Source organism: Oryctolagus cuniculus, chromosome 10 (assembly GCF_964237555.1).
Source record: "Oryctolagus cuniculus chromosome 10, mOryCun1.1, whole genome shotgun sequence".
Classification (NCBI taxonomy): Eukaryota; Metazoa; Chordata; class Mammalia; order Lagomorpha; family Leporidae; genus Oryctolagus; species Oryctolagus cuniculus.
The window spans coordinates 121,201,217-121,219,299 of NC_091441.1; the positions used below are offsets into that span (position 1 = coordinate 121,201,217).

At 59.1% G+C, this 18,083-nt stretch overlaps 1 protein-coding gene across 8 annotated transcripts in view; it reads right to left on the minus strand.

The window, feature by feature from the left end:
- The window catches only part of ITPR1 (inositol 1,4,5-trisphosphate receptor type 1), a 299,108-nt gene that overhangs the window by 273,203 nt on the left and 7,822 nt on the right, over positions 1-18,083 (minus strand). For all 8 annotated transcript variants that reach the window (XM_070050022.1, XM_070050021.1, XM_070050014.1 and 5 more), the window contains exons 3-4: positions 5,089-5,196; positions 1,224-1,294 (exon numbers count right to left, since the gene is read on the minus strand). In XM_070050022.1, the coding sequence (XP_069906123.1) occupies positions 1,224-1,294; positions 5,089-5,180 (163 nt within the window). In that variant the 5' untranslated portion in view covers positions 5,181-5,196. The remainder of the gene's footprint in view (positions 1-1,223; positions 1,295-5,088; positions 5,197-18,083) is intronic.

Sequence of the window (18,083 nt, forward strand, 5' to 3'; positions counted from 1 at the left end):
AGAGCTCCCGAGGGTGCAGCTCGGCATCTGAGGCTTGCAAAGCTGTCCAGGTGACTTCCCGGGGCAGCCGAAGTCACAGGTCACGGTGGCCGCCCTGCCCGTGGCCGCCATGGGACCATACACAAGGCACTGGCCACGCGGTCACTCCCCTGCAGGTGGAGGGAATCCCTGAGCACACGGAGCAGCCTCCTGAACACAGCCAATGCACCTGTCCCTTTTCACGTCCAGGGTGGGGCAGCTCCACGAGTGACCGGGTCACGCTTACTAGACCCGCCCCTCCACTCCACTCAGGAAGGCGCCAGCTGCCTCAGGCTGCGCGCACGCCGGAACCACACCACCCCCGCTGCAGACGGCCAGCCACCTCAGGTGAAAACGTCACCCGGACGGTCTGGTGTCAGCTGTCTGAGAACGGCCTCCTTCCACTAGGTTCTCATTTCTTAAAAGCTTTTATTCAACAGGGTTCTAAGTCATTAAACAACAAGAATGTGGCACTCAAACGACATAATCTGCAAACGGCCGGCTCTGAGCCCTTGGGGAATGAAGCAGTCAAACGCCTAAGCCAGCGGGTCCTGAACCCGGCCTGCTGGTAGCAGACACCGGGAGGCCGGGCTCCAACCTCCACAGGTGAATCTCAGGGGTTCGCAGTGGCGCCCTAAGCACTTACTAAATTCAGAACCTTTGCCAGATGATTTTAATTTGTGCCAAGAGCTGAGAACCTCACTGCAACAAAAAGCAGAAGCCAAGTGTTCAGCATCGCGGACACCAACCCCATTCCCAGCACCTCCTGTGATAAACCCGGCTGTCTGAGGCGGAAGACACCGGCACAGGAGACTCGGGAGCCAGTCGGTGGCTGCGGGGGGCCGCCCGCCCCGTGTCTGCCGCACCAAGAGCACCTCCTCCCGGCTGCCGGCTCGGACAGCGAGAACAGCAGGGATGGCCGCCGCTCCTCCTGCTGGCTCCGTGACTCCTCTTTGTTTGGAGACCCCTGGGCAGTGCCGGGCGTCTCCCTGAGTGAGCACCTGCCACAGGCACGCTAACACAGGCGATCCCAATCTCAACACTGACCTGATGCAGCTTTCAGGAAGTCAGGGGGCGTCAAAACCACACAGAAGCCAAGTAAGTAAACCTGGGATTATTCACGGAAATCCAGAACATGCATGGGGCCACACACTTGGTGAATTTCCCAGTGAGCCATGGGCCACAAGGGAAGGCCACCATCTTACCTCTGAATTTCTTAGGTGGGTTGTTAAGGTCCCCGGTTTCTGGCTGCACCACACACCGATCGTCAACCAGGCTGCAGGGAAGACACAGATAAATGCACCGTCAGGACACACGGAGGCAAGTCAATCTCCAAGCACTATGCGAAAACCCAACATCCCAGGCTTTTCCTGGGCAAACGCTAGCCTACCACGTTCTCCAGCCAGGGAGCTCTTCATGCTGGAGGTGAGCCCCACTCCTGGGGCTGAGCCCAAGCCAGAGCCCAGGGTTCTGTTCTGTGAGGAACACATCAGGCTACCACGGAGCGGGGCTCCCTGTCCCCGGCCACACCCATGACGGACTCGAGCACAGTTTGCTCTATTGCTGACGCAGGGGCCACAGCACTCGACGGAAGGTGGCAGAGGAGGGACTCTGCGCCAGGCGTTGTGCTGGGTCCTGGGAAGGAGGGCAACAGGAGCTGGCCTCCGCCTCTCGGAGCCCAGGGAGGGGGCGGAGCCACAGAGGGCGGGAAGAAGACCGTGCAGGCAGGGAAGAGCCGTGAGCGAAGCTGCCCGAGAAGCTGCACGCACGCCTGAGACCGAAAGGGGTCGGAGGATGAAGGGGAGCGGTCTCAGGTGAGGGGACCACACGCATGGGGACAGAGAAGTAAGATCCACCAGGCGCAGGGGATGGCAAGAAGGAAGCCCCACCAAAGCGACCAGCGCCAAAGCCTGCTCCTCGAAACAGATGAAGACAGGACGGCTCTGAGAAGTCGCCGACACTGGCTCGTTTTCCAGGCGGCCCCAGGACGTGCTCCCAGCCCACGCTCCCAGCCCACGTGCCAGGGTCTCCTGGGGTTCCTTCCCTGGCCCCGAGCTGCCGCCCGGGCCAAGCACCGGGACCAGGAGGCGCTCAGCCTTCACCTGTGGTGTAGCCGCCTTCCCTCCAAACTCCTTCTCCTTCCTAAAGCCCCGCCCATCCTTCAAGGCCCTGGCTCAGAGCCCATCCTGTTCCACAAAGCACCCCCAGGCCCTCGCTGCCTCTGCCCACTGGCTGGCTCCCCAGGTGCTCCAGGCCACGTGCTCCAGTGAAGGCTGGGAGCCGCCGGAAGCGTGGCCCAGGAGATGCCCAGGGCAGCCGCTCCACACGTATGGGGTGAGTGAACACAAGCATGCAGAGTCCCTACCAGGTGTCTCCTTCAGCTTCAAGACACAGGACCTCGAGCATGAGCAAGGACAGCGTGGTCAGTGGCTCAGTCCACCACAAACACAAGGGCACAACGTGTACCTGAGAAAGCCCCACACTGAGGCCCTGGGGCTCTGGGGGCAGCATGGGCGTCATTCTTGAAAGGGCGCACTCCAAAGTCCAAAGCAGGCCTTGAATGAGTTATAAAGTGCTCATGCGAGGAGAAAGCTGCAGGGTGAAGGACCTCCCGCCCCCAGGCTGAGAAGGCGACAGAAGTGCAGGTGGCAGGAGCTCCTAGCACAAGTGTCTCCACCCCTGCTGCGGCTTGTTCCTCTGCAGATGATCCTGGCCGGGCTCAGCATTCCCAACTAGGGTGACGTTCCCAATGGCACCAGGACCTGCTCCCCCCGGGTCAGGAAAGCTGTGTCCCCACCACTCACTAGTACAGTGCAGGCACAGGCAGAATCTCCCAAGGCCTGCTATAAAGGCAAAGGAAGAGAGGAAGCCACTCGCGGGCAAGCACCACCCACGCCAACGCGACAGGGCTGCAGCGTCAGCCAGCCACGTGAGAGCAGCAGCGGGGCTGCCGCTATGCAAAGCGGGTAAAGCCACTGCCTGCAGTGCCAGCATCCCTTATGGGCACCGGTTTGAGTCCTGGCTGCTCCACTTCTAATCCAGTTCTCTACTATGGTCTGGGAAAGCAGTAGAAGACAGCACAAGTCCTCAGGCCCCTGCACTTGCGTGGGAAACTCTGAAGAAGCTCCTGACTCCTGGCTTCAGACTGGCACAGCTCCAGCCATTACAGCCATCCGGGGGGTGAACCAGCGGATAGAAGACCTCTGTCTCTCTCTCTGCCTCTGCCTCTGTGTAACTCTGCCTTTCAATTAAATAAATCTTTAAAAAAAAAAAAAAAAGAGCAGCAGCAGAGGTCACATGCAATCTTCCAAATGCATCTGACACCAGCTGTCCTGAATCAAGGGCACAGACCAGGCACAGGAAGGAAGTATCAGAGCCCAGACTCAACCCAGCAGCCTGCACGCTGCCACGGAGAGCAGGGCTCGGCACTGACGCGCCTCCAACACTCGCGGCCGACACCAGGAAGCAGGGCTGGCACCTGACGAATGCCCAGGAGAAAGGCAAGCAGGGAGAGAGGCACCCGGGTGTCAGGGGCTTGGCAGGGCACTGCCGTGAGGTCACGACAGACCTGGGAGTGAGGCTGGACAGGGCCACCAGTCAGGAGCTGTGGACACGCAGTGAGGGGTAGCTCTGGGAAGCCAGGGCGGGAGACAGCCCTGTGGACGGTGGCAGTCTGGACCCCCGGGCCCGGAGGCCTGTGTGTCCCAAGCCACGACACCCTGGGCAAGTGGTGTCACCCACTGAAGCCCACAGGTCCAGCTTTGTCCAGCAACCAGAACAGTGCTCCCCAACTGAGGACTAGGGCAGAGGACCAAAGACACAGCTCAGTGCCGGGCACACCGTGAACACCCACGGCACGAGGGGGCGCTTACCACTGCCACTTATCACTGCTGATGCCACTGCTGAAAGATACAAGAGGGCAGCATTCAACCACGGGGATGGCAGGGGAGGAGCCAGACGCGGGGACAGGGCAGGGCGAGGGCAGACAGCCAGGGCGGCCAGGCAGGAGGCGGCGGCTGTGTGCAAAGCCAGAGCTAATCTGTGAGGGGCTCATGGAGCGGAGAAGCCCGAGGTGGAAACAAGAGGTGGGACTGCTTACCCGGCTGCCAAGGCGGACTTCTTGAAACAAAATATTCGTAGGGTGACAGTACAGTCTAACTGAGCTACGGTCGTCTAGGGGAAATAATTCACTCCTTGCAGGTGACGTAGCCTGAGTCCCTGGAGTGCTGGGCTAACTGCCACCAACCACTACGCTTCCAACACGGCCACCATCAAGAGGAGGAGCTGGCTGCTGTGACGACGGGGGTGCGGGGAGAGCCCGCAGCCTTCCTGCCCCCCACGTCTCAGAAACCGGCTCCTGCCAAGGCACCCAGGCCACTCTGGGCCGAAGTGCACCTTCCGGCACAGCATGGAGACATGCTAGAGAGGGCTGTCCGGTCTCCACGGGGCTCCTGCCTGCCCCGAGGGCCATCCCACATCTCACCTCCTCTTCTGGACAACAGGAGGGACGAGGAGGGGAGACAAATCCAACAGAGCTTCCCCCTCAGAGGTGGACAGAGGCTGGGGCGAGCACCACACGCAGGCCGGGGCCGACGTCCAGGGCCGCACCCGGTTTGTCACTTTCCACTGCACACAGCAGCTCCGAAGGGGAAAGGCTCTGCTTCAGAGAGACACGAGCATCCCAGGAGGCCTGGTCCTGGCTTCCGTGGCGAGCGAGGAGCCGGGACCGCTAAGAGGCCCTTGGCTGGCAGGGCAAACGCTCCGCTCACCTCCTCTCGCACTCACCCAGCACCTCCCCCACCACACAGAACAAACTGCACGGGACTCTGAATGAACAGAGACCTAAGGACTGGGCTTGGCTCCTTCAGACCGAGGGGAGCCTCTGCCAGTGCAAGAGGCTAAACTCGGCTAACACGAGATTTGCTATTTATGATTTTGCCGCCTTTGGACATGCTGAGGAAAATGGCAGCATTTTTATCTTGGGGGGAGGGGATCACAATTGTTAAGCTTGTTACAATGTCTGAAACAAATCGTGCCACATTAAAAAAAAAAAAAGCCACATTTTCTTACCCCAAGGTGCTAATGAATCCATTTGTTGATCCCTCTGCGTACAGAGAACAAATGTCTCCGATGTGCAGGAAACTAGACATTTTGTCAGACATGTCTTTCCGGAAAGTCCTAGACAAAGTAAAACATGCACATCGTTAGCGGGAAAGCAATGGCGGGAGGGTGCAGACAGTCCCAGGAGCTGGCCCAGCTCACGGGCCGGGGACCCCTTCTTAGCAGTCGCACTTGCAGGGAGGACACGTGCGCCCACACCCGCCTCGGAGTCCGACTGCAGGTATTCCAAGCACAGTAACATCTGTCTCTAACCAGCCTCCCAGAACCGGACTCTACTCACTGACGACCCTGGAACACCAAGGCGGTGAACTCGGCCAAGAACCCCACCATGATCGACACGGCGCTTGAAAGTCTGACTTGGGAGACGTGCGCGTCCTCTAGTCCCCGCGCAGAATGGGGAGGCAGAAGGAAACACCTAGGACCAGACTCGGGTCTGGCAAGGCCACCACGCCTGGGCTGCGGGACCAAACGCCAAGACAAACACACTCAAAGGTGACCAATCCCCAGATGCCAGCGACCACCAGAGAACTCAGCAACTGCACACGCCTCACCCAAACCTCCTTCCACGCCCGAACTTCCAGAGCCAGAAGGCCTGAGCAGCCGCTGGCACAGCCCGCAGCATCAGGGCAAGAACAAGGCCCCGGCCAGGAGCTCACGGCTTGTCAGGGCGCTCCAGGAGTCACTGAACACGCGCACAAAGAGCAACAAAAACACCGACACGGGTCAAACGGCTCTCGCTGCAGCCATAAACACGGAGGACGTTAAACACGGACTCAGAGACGCAGCCCGGCTGTGCAGCTGCGGATGGCGGCTCCCAGACACCTGGGGGAGACGCAGAGGTTGCCCGGGGTCTGCCCAACACCCATCTGAAACAGACTTCGTCAAACCCCGGGCCCCTCCCCAGACCCCCTCTAGACATCGTCCACCGGGCAAGCTGCAGAAGCTGTGACACTGTGCAGAGGACTCCCTCTCCTCCAGCCGCTCCACGGGTGCCACATCTCTCTAAGGAAGCGGTCCTCAGCGGGGACCAGCGTGGAAGCCCGAGCAGGAGGGGAAGCTGCTGCGAGCCGAGCGTGAAGACCCCGTGTTCTCTGCTGGGAGCGGCTCAGGAGACGCCCCTGCGCGTCCACGGCACCCGCATCCCCTGCCGGGAGCGGCTCAGGAGATGCCCCTGCACGTCCATGGGAACCACGTTCCCTGCCGGGAGTGGCACAGGAGACGCCCCTGCATGCCCACGGCACCCGCGTTCCCTGCCGGGAGCGGCTCAGGAGACGCCCTTGCGCGTCCACGGCACCCAGACATGGCAGAGAGGCAGAGAGCGTTCCACCGCACGTGACTCGGTCACCCAGAGGGACAGCGACTGAGAACACAGAACAGACCCCGGCCAGCACCTCGGGGAGAGACAAAGAAACAGTGCACGGGGGCACAGTGCGGCCAGCCCGCTCTGCTCTCGTGTCGGTCACCAGGTCCTCTCCCCGGAACCAGACAGCTTCTTCCTAATGGCCACCCAGTGTTGTAAACCACAGCCACAAAGAAGGTACAGGTGACAACATCAAGGGACATTCGTGTTTTCCGTACGCTGAAAAGCGTAACCGGGGCAGGTATTGGCGCACAGCATTCAAGACGCCCCCTGGGGCAGCTGCATCCTGAGTCACAGGGCCTGGGTCTGAGTCCCAGCTCCGCTTCCCACTAATGCCCACCCTAGGAGGCGGCAAGTGACGGCGTAAACACCTGGGTCCCCACTACCCATAGGGGAGACTGGACTGAGTTCCAGGCTCCGGGCTTCCGCCTGAGCCAGCCCTGGCTGTGAGGGCATGTGGAGAAGAAACCAGCAAGGAACATCGATCTCACTCTCTCCAGCTCTGCCTTTCAAATTAAAAATAACAATTTTTTAAAAAGCTTTATCATAAACAATTAGGAAGCCAGTGTACTCCTGCAGCCAATTACTGGAGATCAATTTGGATTCTGAGTGGGACCAGACTGATGTCTGCACATGCCAGCCTCCCAGAAGGAAGGAGGGGCGGCGGGGAATGCAGAGGGCAGGCAGGTGCTCAGCGCGGGGGCCAGGGCGACCTCCAGCATGGCAGTCTCCTCGCAGGCTTGCTCAGGCCACGACGCGTGCGGATGCCAGATGCCTGACTGAAAGAGCCCAGGCCATTCACGGGAGAAGCACACAGGGCAGCAGACAAGGCGAGACATGCCGGCGTGGCCCGCAGCTGACCGCCCACAGCACGCGTCTGCATGGCTTCCGTGGCCAGGAGCAGCCACTCTCGTCTATCAGGCACCCTCACGGCACCACCGGGCAAAAGGCTTCACAGTGACCTCTGTCCGAACACTCGGGACCACAGCAAGGCAGGCACCACGCGCTGCCCACTTCACTGCTGGGAAACCGAGGTGCGAAGAGGTGAAGCTGCCCAAGACCTACGCAGTTGGCCAGCAGAAGGGCCAGAGCCACGAGACTGCCCGTGTAGCCGTCCGCAGCAGCCACCCGGACACGGGCCCAGACGTGAACCGCGTGGGTCCTCACCCCAAGGACATGACGGGGAGTAGGCTCTCCTCTGTAGGCAGGGTTCTGAGTTCTAATCCTTCCGCGGTGCCATCCTCTAACTTTTCTACCATGGTCACAGAACACTTTTGTAAATAAAACAACGAAACCTCTTCTCTTGACCCAATCTGCGTATTACATAGGCAGGACGAGTGAACTGGCAGCCTGCAGCCACATGGGACATGTTCCCCAAAACACAGGCCAGCCAGCCCCCCTGCTCGTGAGCCTCCACCAGGTAACACACCTGGGGACAGGCGTGGGGAGGACAGACTCTGGCCCACAAGTCCAGGCGAGGCTTCCGCAGGCTAGAGGCCTCTGCAGGTCTCCGCTTGATGGGGGGGTGGGGGAGGGTCCTGGTGCAATTAACAGGGACATCCTGGGAGGAAAAACAAAGGCCTCTGGGCTGGAGGGTGGGAGGGGGAGAGGCCGCCACAGACACTTCCTCTGGCTCAGGAGCAGGGTGGGGGTGCCTCCTTATCTGATCAGGGGCCATTTGTGCCTGCAAAGGCGGGGCTTGCCTGTCACTCACACAGTGGCTGGGTACCACCTAGGAGAAAAAAACAGCTGGCGCCAACGCGCCACAAAACTGCAGGGCACTGGTGACACACAGGCCTCTGCTGACGCGCCCCTCTGCCACGTGGGGCGACAGGCCGGGCTCAGCTCCAGCCCCACTTGGCCCTCTGCACCTCAGCTTCCATTATCAGCCTCCACGGCCAGCCACCACGTCAGCCGTCAGCCCCTCCGCTGCCCGTGCCTCCTCTGTAAAACAGGAACAACACTCCCTGGAGCTGCTGTGAGCAGCAGATGAAGTAACTGAAAAAGCCCGAGGAGGGCCGGTGCTGCGGCGAGGTAGGCTAAGCGGCCGCCTGCCTGCGGCACCAGCATCCCACATGGGCACCGGTTCGTATCCAGGCTGCTCCTCTTCCAATCCAGCTCTCTGCTTATGGCCAGGGAAAGAAGCGGAAGATGGTCCAAGTGCACCCACGTGGGAGGCCAGAGAGAAGCTCCTGGCTTTGCAGTGGCCCAGCTCTGACTATTGCGGCAATTTGAGGAGCGAACCAGTGCATGTGAGAGCTTTATCTCTCTCTCTGTGTAACTCTGCCTCTCAAATAAAATAAAAGAAAGCACCAGCGGGCGGGCACTCGGCAGAGCAGCTAGGCTCCACGTGGGACGCCGGCCCCAGTATCACAATGTGGGCGTGTGGGTCCCAGCTCTGCTCCAGGTTCCCACCTACTGCTAGTGTACACCCTGGGAGGTAACAGTGATGGCTCAAGTTGGAGGCTCTCTGCCATCCACAAGGGAGACACAGACTCGGATGTGGTCTCCCAGCATCTGGGGAATGAACCCACGATGCAAGATCTCTGTCTCTGTGTCTATCTTGGTCTCTGCTGCTCTTTCAAATCAAATAAAAACAACTTGAAAACAAAGAAGTGCTTGGTACAGTCGCTGGCATACTCATATCCCTAAATGCTAGTTATCTCTATAAAGGAACCCATTTAAAAGTCACCTGGGAGGGCCGGCACTGTGGCATAGTGGGTAAAGCCGCCAGCCATCGCACAAGTGCTTAAAGGGGAGGAACCCAAAACCCAGCATGTGGGCCCTTCTACAATACCATGGGCCCACACTCTCCAAATAAATCCGACCCATTTTTCTTAAAAATGGCAGGAAGACTACCTAGGATAAAAGACACCAAACCGGGGCTGGCGCCGTGGCTCACTTGGCTAATCCTCAACCTGCGACACCAGCCTCCCATGAGGGCGCCGGATTCTGTCCCGGTTGCCCCTCTTCCAGTCCAGCTCTCTGCTGTGGCCCGGGAGGGCAGTGGAGGTTGGCCCAAGTGCTTGGGCCCTGCACCCCATGGGAGACCAGGAAGGAACACCTGGCTCCTGGCTTCGGATCAGCGCAGCACCAGCCATAGCAGCCATTTGGGGGGTGAACCAATGGAAGGAAGACCTTTCTCTCTCTCTCTCACTGTCTGTAGATCTACCTGTCAAATAAAAAAAAAAATGACACCGAACCAAACGAAATATTATAATGTGTAAACCTTGATTGCATCCCAGATTGGAAAACATTTATTAAAAATCTGTAGAAGACATTTTTGGGTGGCAGTCCATACAGGTGGTTTGAGTCGCAGCTGCTCCACTTCTGATCTGGCTCCCTGCTGATGGCCTGGGAAAGGCGCAAAGGATGGCCCAAGTGCTTGGGCCCCTGTACCCAGATGGGAGACTCAGAAGAAGCTCCTGACTCCTGGCTTCAGACCAGCCCATCTCTCGCCATTGCAGCCATTTGGGCAGAGAAACAGTGTCCATCTCTCCTCCCCCAACCCTCCTGGTAACTCTGCCTATCAAATAAATATTAAAAAAAAAAAAAAAGGCAGCTGGGAAAGGCAGGCATCTAATGCAGTGGTTAAGACAGCACTTGCAACTCAGCTGTCCTGTATCGCAGGGCCTGGGTTCAAGTCCTAGCTCAGCTCCTGATTCCAGCTCCTGCCAAGGCACACCCCGGGAGGTAGATGATGGCTCAAGCAGATGGCTCCCAGCCCACTCCCGTGGGAGAACCGGACTGAATTCCCAGCTCCTGGCTTCCTCCCGGCCCAGTCCTAGCAGTTGTGGGCACCAAACACTGGGCCTGGTGCCTGAGACGCTCAGCTCCTCGCCCACCCCCAGCTGCAGCCAACTCCACTCACAGATACAGCTCCAGCCAGAAGTCGCCACTTAGGCTCAAGGTCCCCACTGCACATCTCCACAAAGCACCGGGCCAGCCCTGGTCCACTAGCGCTGTCTTAACACTGCTGCCCTGCAGCTGCTTCCTCGCGCCACAGCCCTTGAACTCAAGGACCACAGGCATTGCAGTCCCCACACCCAGCCTGGGACGGGGAGCAGGTGAACGCAGCTCCGGGGTCCTACCTGCTGCCCGAATGCCCCACACTCTGTACACACACTTGTCTGGAGCAAGGACACCGAACTTTTCAGCAGAAACCTCAAATGCCTGCAACAGCCAGGGCCAGTCCAGGCCCCATCTGGGAGCTCAATCTGGGTCTCCCATGTGGGTGGCAGAGACCCAGCTAAGTGAGTCATGGCCTGCTGCGCCCCAGGGAACACATGAGCTAGACCCTGGAATCCAGTGCAGAGCCAGGACTCTAACCCAGGCACTCTGATGTGAGACACAGGTTTCCCACTGCACCGAGCACCCGTCCCCAAACCCCTAACTCTTATCCCTGGAAGGAACCCAACTTTAGTCCCGTGGACCACGCTCTCCCCACGTCCAAAACGGCTTGCGAGTGGTGACAAGAGGCGACACCGAGAAACAGAGCATGTGTGCTCGTCCTCCCAAGCTCGGCTCCCTCGTGACAACCCCCCGGGCTCACTGACCCCCACCCTGGGTCTCCCGTGGCCAGGCCCTGCCCAGCTGCTCACGTCTGCATTCTTCATGGAAGCCTTCACTTCCGTTCCCTCTCTGTGTCCGCTCACCTCCGCCCCTACCCTGGCAGTGCCCTACTTGGAATGTGCTTCTCATCGGTCAGCACAGCTGGACACAGGGCAGGAAATGCGGGGGCCCGCCAAGAGCCGAGGCAGGCGGTGGCTGACCCCCGGAAGGCACATCAGAGTTCAAACCCTGGCCCCGCTGGGAGGCGGGCGGCGGCAGGCCCTTCAACAACTCGGGATCAAGAGCCTCCCCTGCCGTGGTGTTCAGACAGACGCAGCCATGCCCACAGCCAAAGAACTGCCGGCTTCCTGTCAGGCCGCGCCAAGCAGGCTTGGGGTTTGTGTCTGTTACTTTATTTTTGCTAAAAGCGTTGACTGCTGCACAAAACTCATGGGCTGTTATTTTTCGCATCCATGACTTCTCTTGCGTACACTTCACTAATTGCATTACCCTGTTTTCTAAAAGAACAACTCTGGAGTTTCGCCTACACACATTCAGAACCCAAAAGCCAGCAAAGCCTAAACTCTCAACACGACCCAACAAGCAGTGGACGTCTGGGGGAAACCAGGGGCCATCTTCACGCAGTCACTGGTCCCCACACCACAAAGACTGCCGCTGGTCTAATGAAGAGGAACGCAGCTGGCCAGTGGGGCTGGGCAGGGACTTCCCGGAATCCGTGCAACCCTTGTGAGGCCTTGCAAGCTGGGAGGACAGGCACTGAGGACCCCCGCGACGCCTGCCTCCGCTCCACTCACCTCCCATCACATGCTGAGCACACAAAGGGCCTGACCTGGAATCGCCCTTCTTAAACCGCAAAGCTGGCGGATGCGACGGGATCTCAACTTTGGGGACCTTCCTCCGAGCGTTGTAACCCCAGCCACAACAGAGCCAAAGACAAACGGCTTCCAGGCTACCTCACTGGGCCTGCCCTGCACAGTGCAGTGGGGGGCCGAAGCCACGGGGACCCCCAGCACGGGTCCAGTGGGACAGCCGTGAAGGAAGCTGGCCATCTCGGACACGGAGCTCCCACTGACCAGCCCACCGCACAAGCTCGGCGCCCCAGGGCGATCTCGCTCAACAGGAAAACAGGGACAAGTTCTGAGTGTTCCTTTGCGTTCAGGGTGAGCTTTAGCTGGGAGGCAGTTTTGTTTTGCAAAAACTATTGAAAAGCATCCCCATGCATTTATTTCGGAACAGAAAGATCTGCTAGAAACCCACACACGGGGACATCTGCACCCTGCCACGTAAGCCTTCCACTTCCCCCTCGCCAGCGTTCCACGCCACCAGCCAACCTTCCAGCTCCCCTACCTCAGAGCCAGCGGCTCTCCACCAGGCTCCCAGGACCCCGTCAGGGAACCTGCAAGGTCAAAGAAGTTTTCCCAGCAGCACCAGGGCCTCGGCATCGGCCAGGCGCACACAGAGTTTTCCAGAGGGCGCAAGACGCAAAGCAGAGGCGCAAGGTGCATCCTGCTGGCCTCCCCTCAAGAAGGAACTCTCTCTCCTCGCTAAGCTTCTGTTCATAAAAACTGTGGCCGCCTTAACTGTGGAACAAGGTCTCATTTTGTCTCTAACACGGTAAATACATAGGGGTGCACCTCCCAGCCACCTGAGTGCGCGGCTGTGGCTACGTCCAGAGCTCCTGAGACCCTCGCCTTTGCGAGTGTACACTTTTGTTTGATTCTGATTGGCTCTGGCACCGGCTGAGATCCTGGGGCTGTCACTGAGCAGACGCATGTCAGACACAACAGGACGAAAATGCAGCACACACACCTCAGCAGCCAGGGCTTCAGAGAGAGGGCGTCCAGACTAGAACCCTGCCTGTGGACGCGTGCGCTGACACCAGGTGCCACCACCGCCCCAGGTGCCGGGGACACAGGTCAAAGCCAGACGGGCCAGGTCCCGCTCCGGTGACAGCTACGCTGCGCTGAGGCACTCCGAGAATAAACCAGCCAACCAGAGAGACGAACCAGCAAGCAAATCAGACAGTGGTTACATAAACCCCAAGCATCAGAACTGCATGACATGACTGGGCGACAACTTAATTTTAGCTGGTCAGAAAGAAAAATAGGTGAGACATTTAAGCTAGGACCTCAAAGTCAAGGCAGTAGCAAACACATCAGTCGGAAGAAGCATTGCAGGCAATGCGAAGGCCCGGAGGCAGGAGGAGCCCTGGCGAGGGCGAGAAACAGGAAGTGACCTCCAGGTCAAGCACAGGCAGGGCCGGGGATGAGAGAAGCCAGCGTGAGACAGCCACCTGTGCTTGCGACTTCCTCTTTGCGGGCCTCAGTGTCCTCATCTGTAGAATGGGAATGACAGTTGTGCTGAGCATTCAGTGAGAGAAAAGAGAGAAGCAGGGGCACCTAGCAGCTAAGGGCCGGGAGGGAACCCCTGTGCCTCACAGCACAGTGCCCGGGCGGGATTCCGGCTCCCCCTTACTCCAGCACCCTGCTGCCGCAGACGGGGAAGCCAGCAATGAAGGCTGAGGTAACTGGGCTCCTGTCGCCCACGTGGGAGACCTGGGATGGGCTCCTGGCTTTGGGACCCCCGGCCGTGGCAGGCAGCTCGCGGAGTGAGCCGGTGGATGGGAGCTCTCTCTCTTGCTGGCTCGCTCGCTCTCTCTCTCTCTCTGAGACAAGTCCCGCTTCTTTAGCCCCCAGGGAGGACACAGGAAGCCTGCTGTCCCCCAGGGCTGTTCCACCTCCTCCTCTGCTCGACATCCACTCCCATCAGCCCCTCGTCCTCTCAGGGCTCCCGGTCAGCGCAGGATCAGCTGTAGAGAAAGGATGCAGGAGGGGACGTCTTTTCCTTCCATCAGCACCGACCTGCACAACATCCTCCTCGCCGCTCCCCACCAAACCAGAACCTCCGGGCACAGCGGGGCAGGACAGCTGCTCCCGTGGACCCTGCAGCCACCAGGCTCCGCCCCTGCACCGCCGAGCACCATGCACTGCGACGGGCCGCCTTGCATCGGGAAAGCCCGTCCACGCCACCTCCAGCCCAGCACCAAAGTGCCCTGGCCGAAGCCCTCCAGGGCTGGTTTTGTTGCAGCTTGCTTTAAAACCAGCAGCACCGGAAAAGCCTCTTTTAAAGTTCAGGGGCTCACAAACAAAGGCTGAACCACTCCAGAGCTGCGTGCAGCCGCAGCTGCCGCCCCTGAACCCGTGGACAGGGGCTGAGACAACAAGGCCAGGCCTCACTTCCAGGTCAAGCAGTCCCAGGTAGAGGGGCGAAGGTGCCGGGCAAACCACGAGGCAAGGAACCTCGGAGCATGCCCAGGAGGACGAGCCACTGGCCTGGGGCCAAGGGGAGCACGAGCCCCAGGAGGACACCCGTGCCCGGGACATATATGGTAACATGGCTGCCGACACGGGCAGGAACCCCGGGCACGCTCCAGAGGGAGGAGAGCGCTCTGCACGGCGTCCTCGGCCCTGTCCCCGGGCACTGCCGGTCACCACCGCAGCTTGGCTTTGGGCAGACACGTGGTGAGATCCACTGCACAGTGGAACAGCCTGGACACGCCGCCAGCCCTCCCCAACATGCCTGTGCACGCACGCACATACATGTGTACACACGCGCACACCCAGCCCCCTCGCCCCATCGTGGCTCCCCGGCCGCCCTCAGACGCACGTCCCCGATGCCAACACAAAGGCCCTTCTGCAGTCACGTTCCGCTTTCACTCGCAGTCAGAGGTCCCGACTCTAAAACAGCAGGTGTCGATGCAAGCTCAGAGTGATTCTGGTGGAAACACTGCTCATCAACCCCCCCCCACACACACACACACACACCTGCTCGCCCTCCACGACTCGCCTGCTGAGTGACAGGTGCACAACCGACACAGATTCTTCTCAAGATGCCCACACTGACCTCTGCTCGTCTCCTGCTCCCCGAGGCTGAAGGAACACAAACCCACCACTGTGGCCAGACAACCAGTACTGGGGGGCACACACCCCAAATCCCTCACCCTGCAGGTGCCAGCACCCACCGGCCCGGGGTACACAGATATCCCAGCAGTCACACAGCCCATCAGCCACCACGCTGGACCACGGGGCCCCAGACACCGAGGTCAGTGCTTGTGGGTAAGTGGGAGGCTGGGATTACGCTGATGAAACGTTTACGTCAGCCCAGACCCCCCTCTGCCCACACAGCAGGTGCGACATCCTCAGGGAGCTCAAAGCCTCCCCAGGCCCAGGGAAGCGACTCCAGCTCAGGGTTTCCCAGCCTTGGCGTCCCGACACTGGGGGCAGAGTTCCGGGGGCCCTCCCCGCCACTGATGCCAGAAGCACCCCCAGCCCAATCCCGAGATGTGGCAACCAGAAACGTCCCCTGAAGGGCACAGTCGGGCCCTGGCTGGGAACCAGCGCCACGGGCACAGGATGCGCTCAGACTTCATTTCTAAGACCTTCCGCGGGCGTCCAGTGCTACACAGCGTGGTGGCGATGACCTGCAGCTGGCCTTTCTATGCCCGGCCCACAGAAGAGCTAAGAGACGAGCGCTCCTGGCTCTGTGCACGTCCAACAGGACATCAGTGCTGGCACTCAGGTGTGCCTACCCCAGGGCTCGCTGGGTAAGCCAGCACAGCCTCAGGGCTGAACACCATTCAGCAGTGTGGCACAGCTGGCACCCCAGAGAGCGTTCCCTGGCCACAGCTCAAGGGACACCCAGAGGCCACGTGGCCCTCACCCTGCTCTCCACACAGAGGGGCCCTGCTGGCTTTCGGCCAGTTCAGGAAAGACTGACACAGGAGAGGGGTCTCCACCCCAGAGGCTTCTGACTACCTCCTAAGCAGGACCAGACTTCGCACAAATTACCTCACTCACCAAATACTCTGGGGGCGGCTCCTGGGGACAGGTGACCCCACAGGTTCAAAAAATGTAAAAGGTCCCACGAGGGCAACAGAAGCAGGGGCCTTAGCTGCTGGAATGGAAGCACCGGGTGGGGCCCCAAGACACAGATGGCCCGACGGCCGAGCGGTGCGGGGGGTGCAGCAGGCGTGGCATGGTGACACATACATGTGGACAGGCGTGTGCACACGTGTGCACTAACAGATCCACGCCCGTCGGGGAGTGGCTTCAGTTTGTGCAATGCAGATATACGTGTCCAACATGCTCTTCAGCTGTTGCTTCAAAACAAAAATCACTTCCCAAAGTGGGGACACGCAGAACACGGAGCAACCCACAAGCCGCCATGGTCTTCCTGTGCCCTCCTCCTCCTGGGGAGCCACACAGCATGAGGCTGTCAGGGAGCTGAGCCACTGAGCGGCTTCCTAACACACACTCCACACCCGATTCCAGGAGGCTGCCTCTGGCATCCATCTACAACCTCCCATCCCTGAGCAGGCGCAGGTGCAGCTCTTGGTCTCTACCTGTCTCTCTACAGCCACTCAAGCCAGAGACAGGCAGCCTGCGGCAGGTAAACCCTTGGCTCAGGTGTGAATCAGCTCCCTGGAGACGCTGCTAAAACACAGATTCTGCCCCATGGGTCTCAGATGGGGCCGGAGAGGACACAATAGCCACAGGGCCAGTAATGCCACTCAGGAGCACATGGGGACAGATGCAGAAGAGGGTCCAACTTTTCACTGCAATTCGGTTTATAAACAACAGTGACTAAACCCAGCGCTCACCCCGAGAGTGTACGTGTGAGACAGAGGACGGGGGAGGGAGGAGATCTGTTGCTATGTACCATTCTTCACCATCATCTGAGCCTCCCTAATCCCAGACCCGAAACTCCAAGAATCTCAAACTTTTTCAGAGTCAGCATGATGTCACAACTAGAAAAGTGCACACCATGTAACTCAGTCGCACACACAGAATCATTAAAGTACCGGATAAAGTGACCTCCAGGCCCTGTTACGAGGTGTACATGAAGCTTAAATAAATTCCACGTCCTCGCTCATTTCCAGGGTGTCTCATGAAATGCAAATATTCCAAAACCCTAAAACATCCGAAACCCCCAACACCACTGGTACAAGCATTTCAGAGGTGGGACACTCTACCTGGATGTGCACAGCACACTTTGATGTTATCTGTTCTGCCTCAATAAAACAGATTTCTTTGAAAGAATCTAGCAAGGCCAACAAACTGATCTCAGGGCCTCTGGAGGGTGCGTGAGCCTGACAACACAGCTGCAGAACTAGAGGGACATTCTTGCTGATTCGGGGAGGACACAGGTGCCCCTGTGCAAGCACCCACAGGCTAACACACGGACCAATTATTTTTTTTAAGTTAAGATTATGTTCAGAATTCTTTATTAAAGGATGAGGATACATCCACTGTGGTTTGGAATCGCTTCACTAAAAATGTTCAGGGGCCAGAGCTGTGGTGGAGTAGGTTATGCCTCCCCCTGTGACACTGGCATCCCACAAGGACACCAATTTGAGTCCTGGCTGCTCCACTTCCGATCCAGCTCCCTGCTGATGCGCCTGGGAAAGCAGCAGGAGATGGCCCAAGTGCTTGGGCCCTGCACCCACATGGGAGACCTGCATGAAGCTCCTGGCTTCAGACTGGCCCAGCCTCAGCCATCACAGCCATTTGGGGAGTGAACCCAGAGAGATGGACGATATCTTCTCTCTCTCTCTCTCTCTCTCTCTCTCTCTCTCTCTCTCTCTCTCTCTCTCTCTCTCTAGCTCTGCCACTCAAATACATAAATAAATCTTTAAAAAAGCAATGTTCCGGCCGGCGCCACGGCTTACTAGGCTAATCCTCTGCCTAGTGGCGCCGGCACACCGGGTTCTAGTCCCGGTTGGGGCGCCGGGTTCTGTCCCGGTTGCCCCTCTTCCAGGCCAGCTCTCTGCTGTGGCCAGAGAGGGCAGTGGAGGATGGCCCAGGTGCTTGGGCCCTGCACCCCATGGGAGACCAGGATAAGTACCTGGCTCCTGCCATCGGAACAGCGCGGTGCGCTGGCCGCGGCGGCCATTGGAGGGTGAACCAACGGCAAAGGAAGACCTTTCTGTCTCTCTCTCTCACTGTCCACTCTG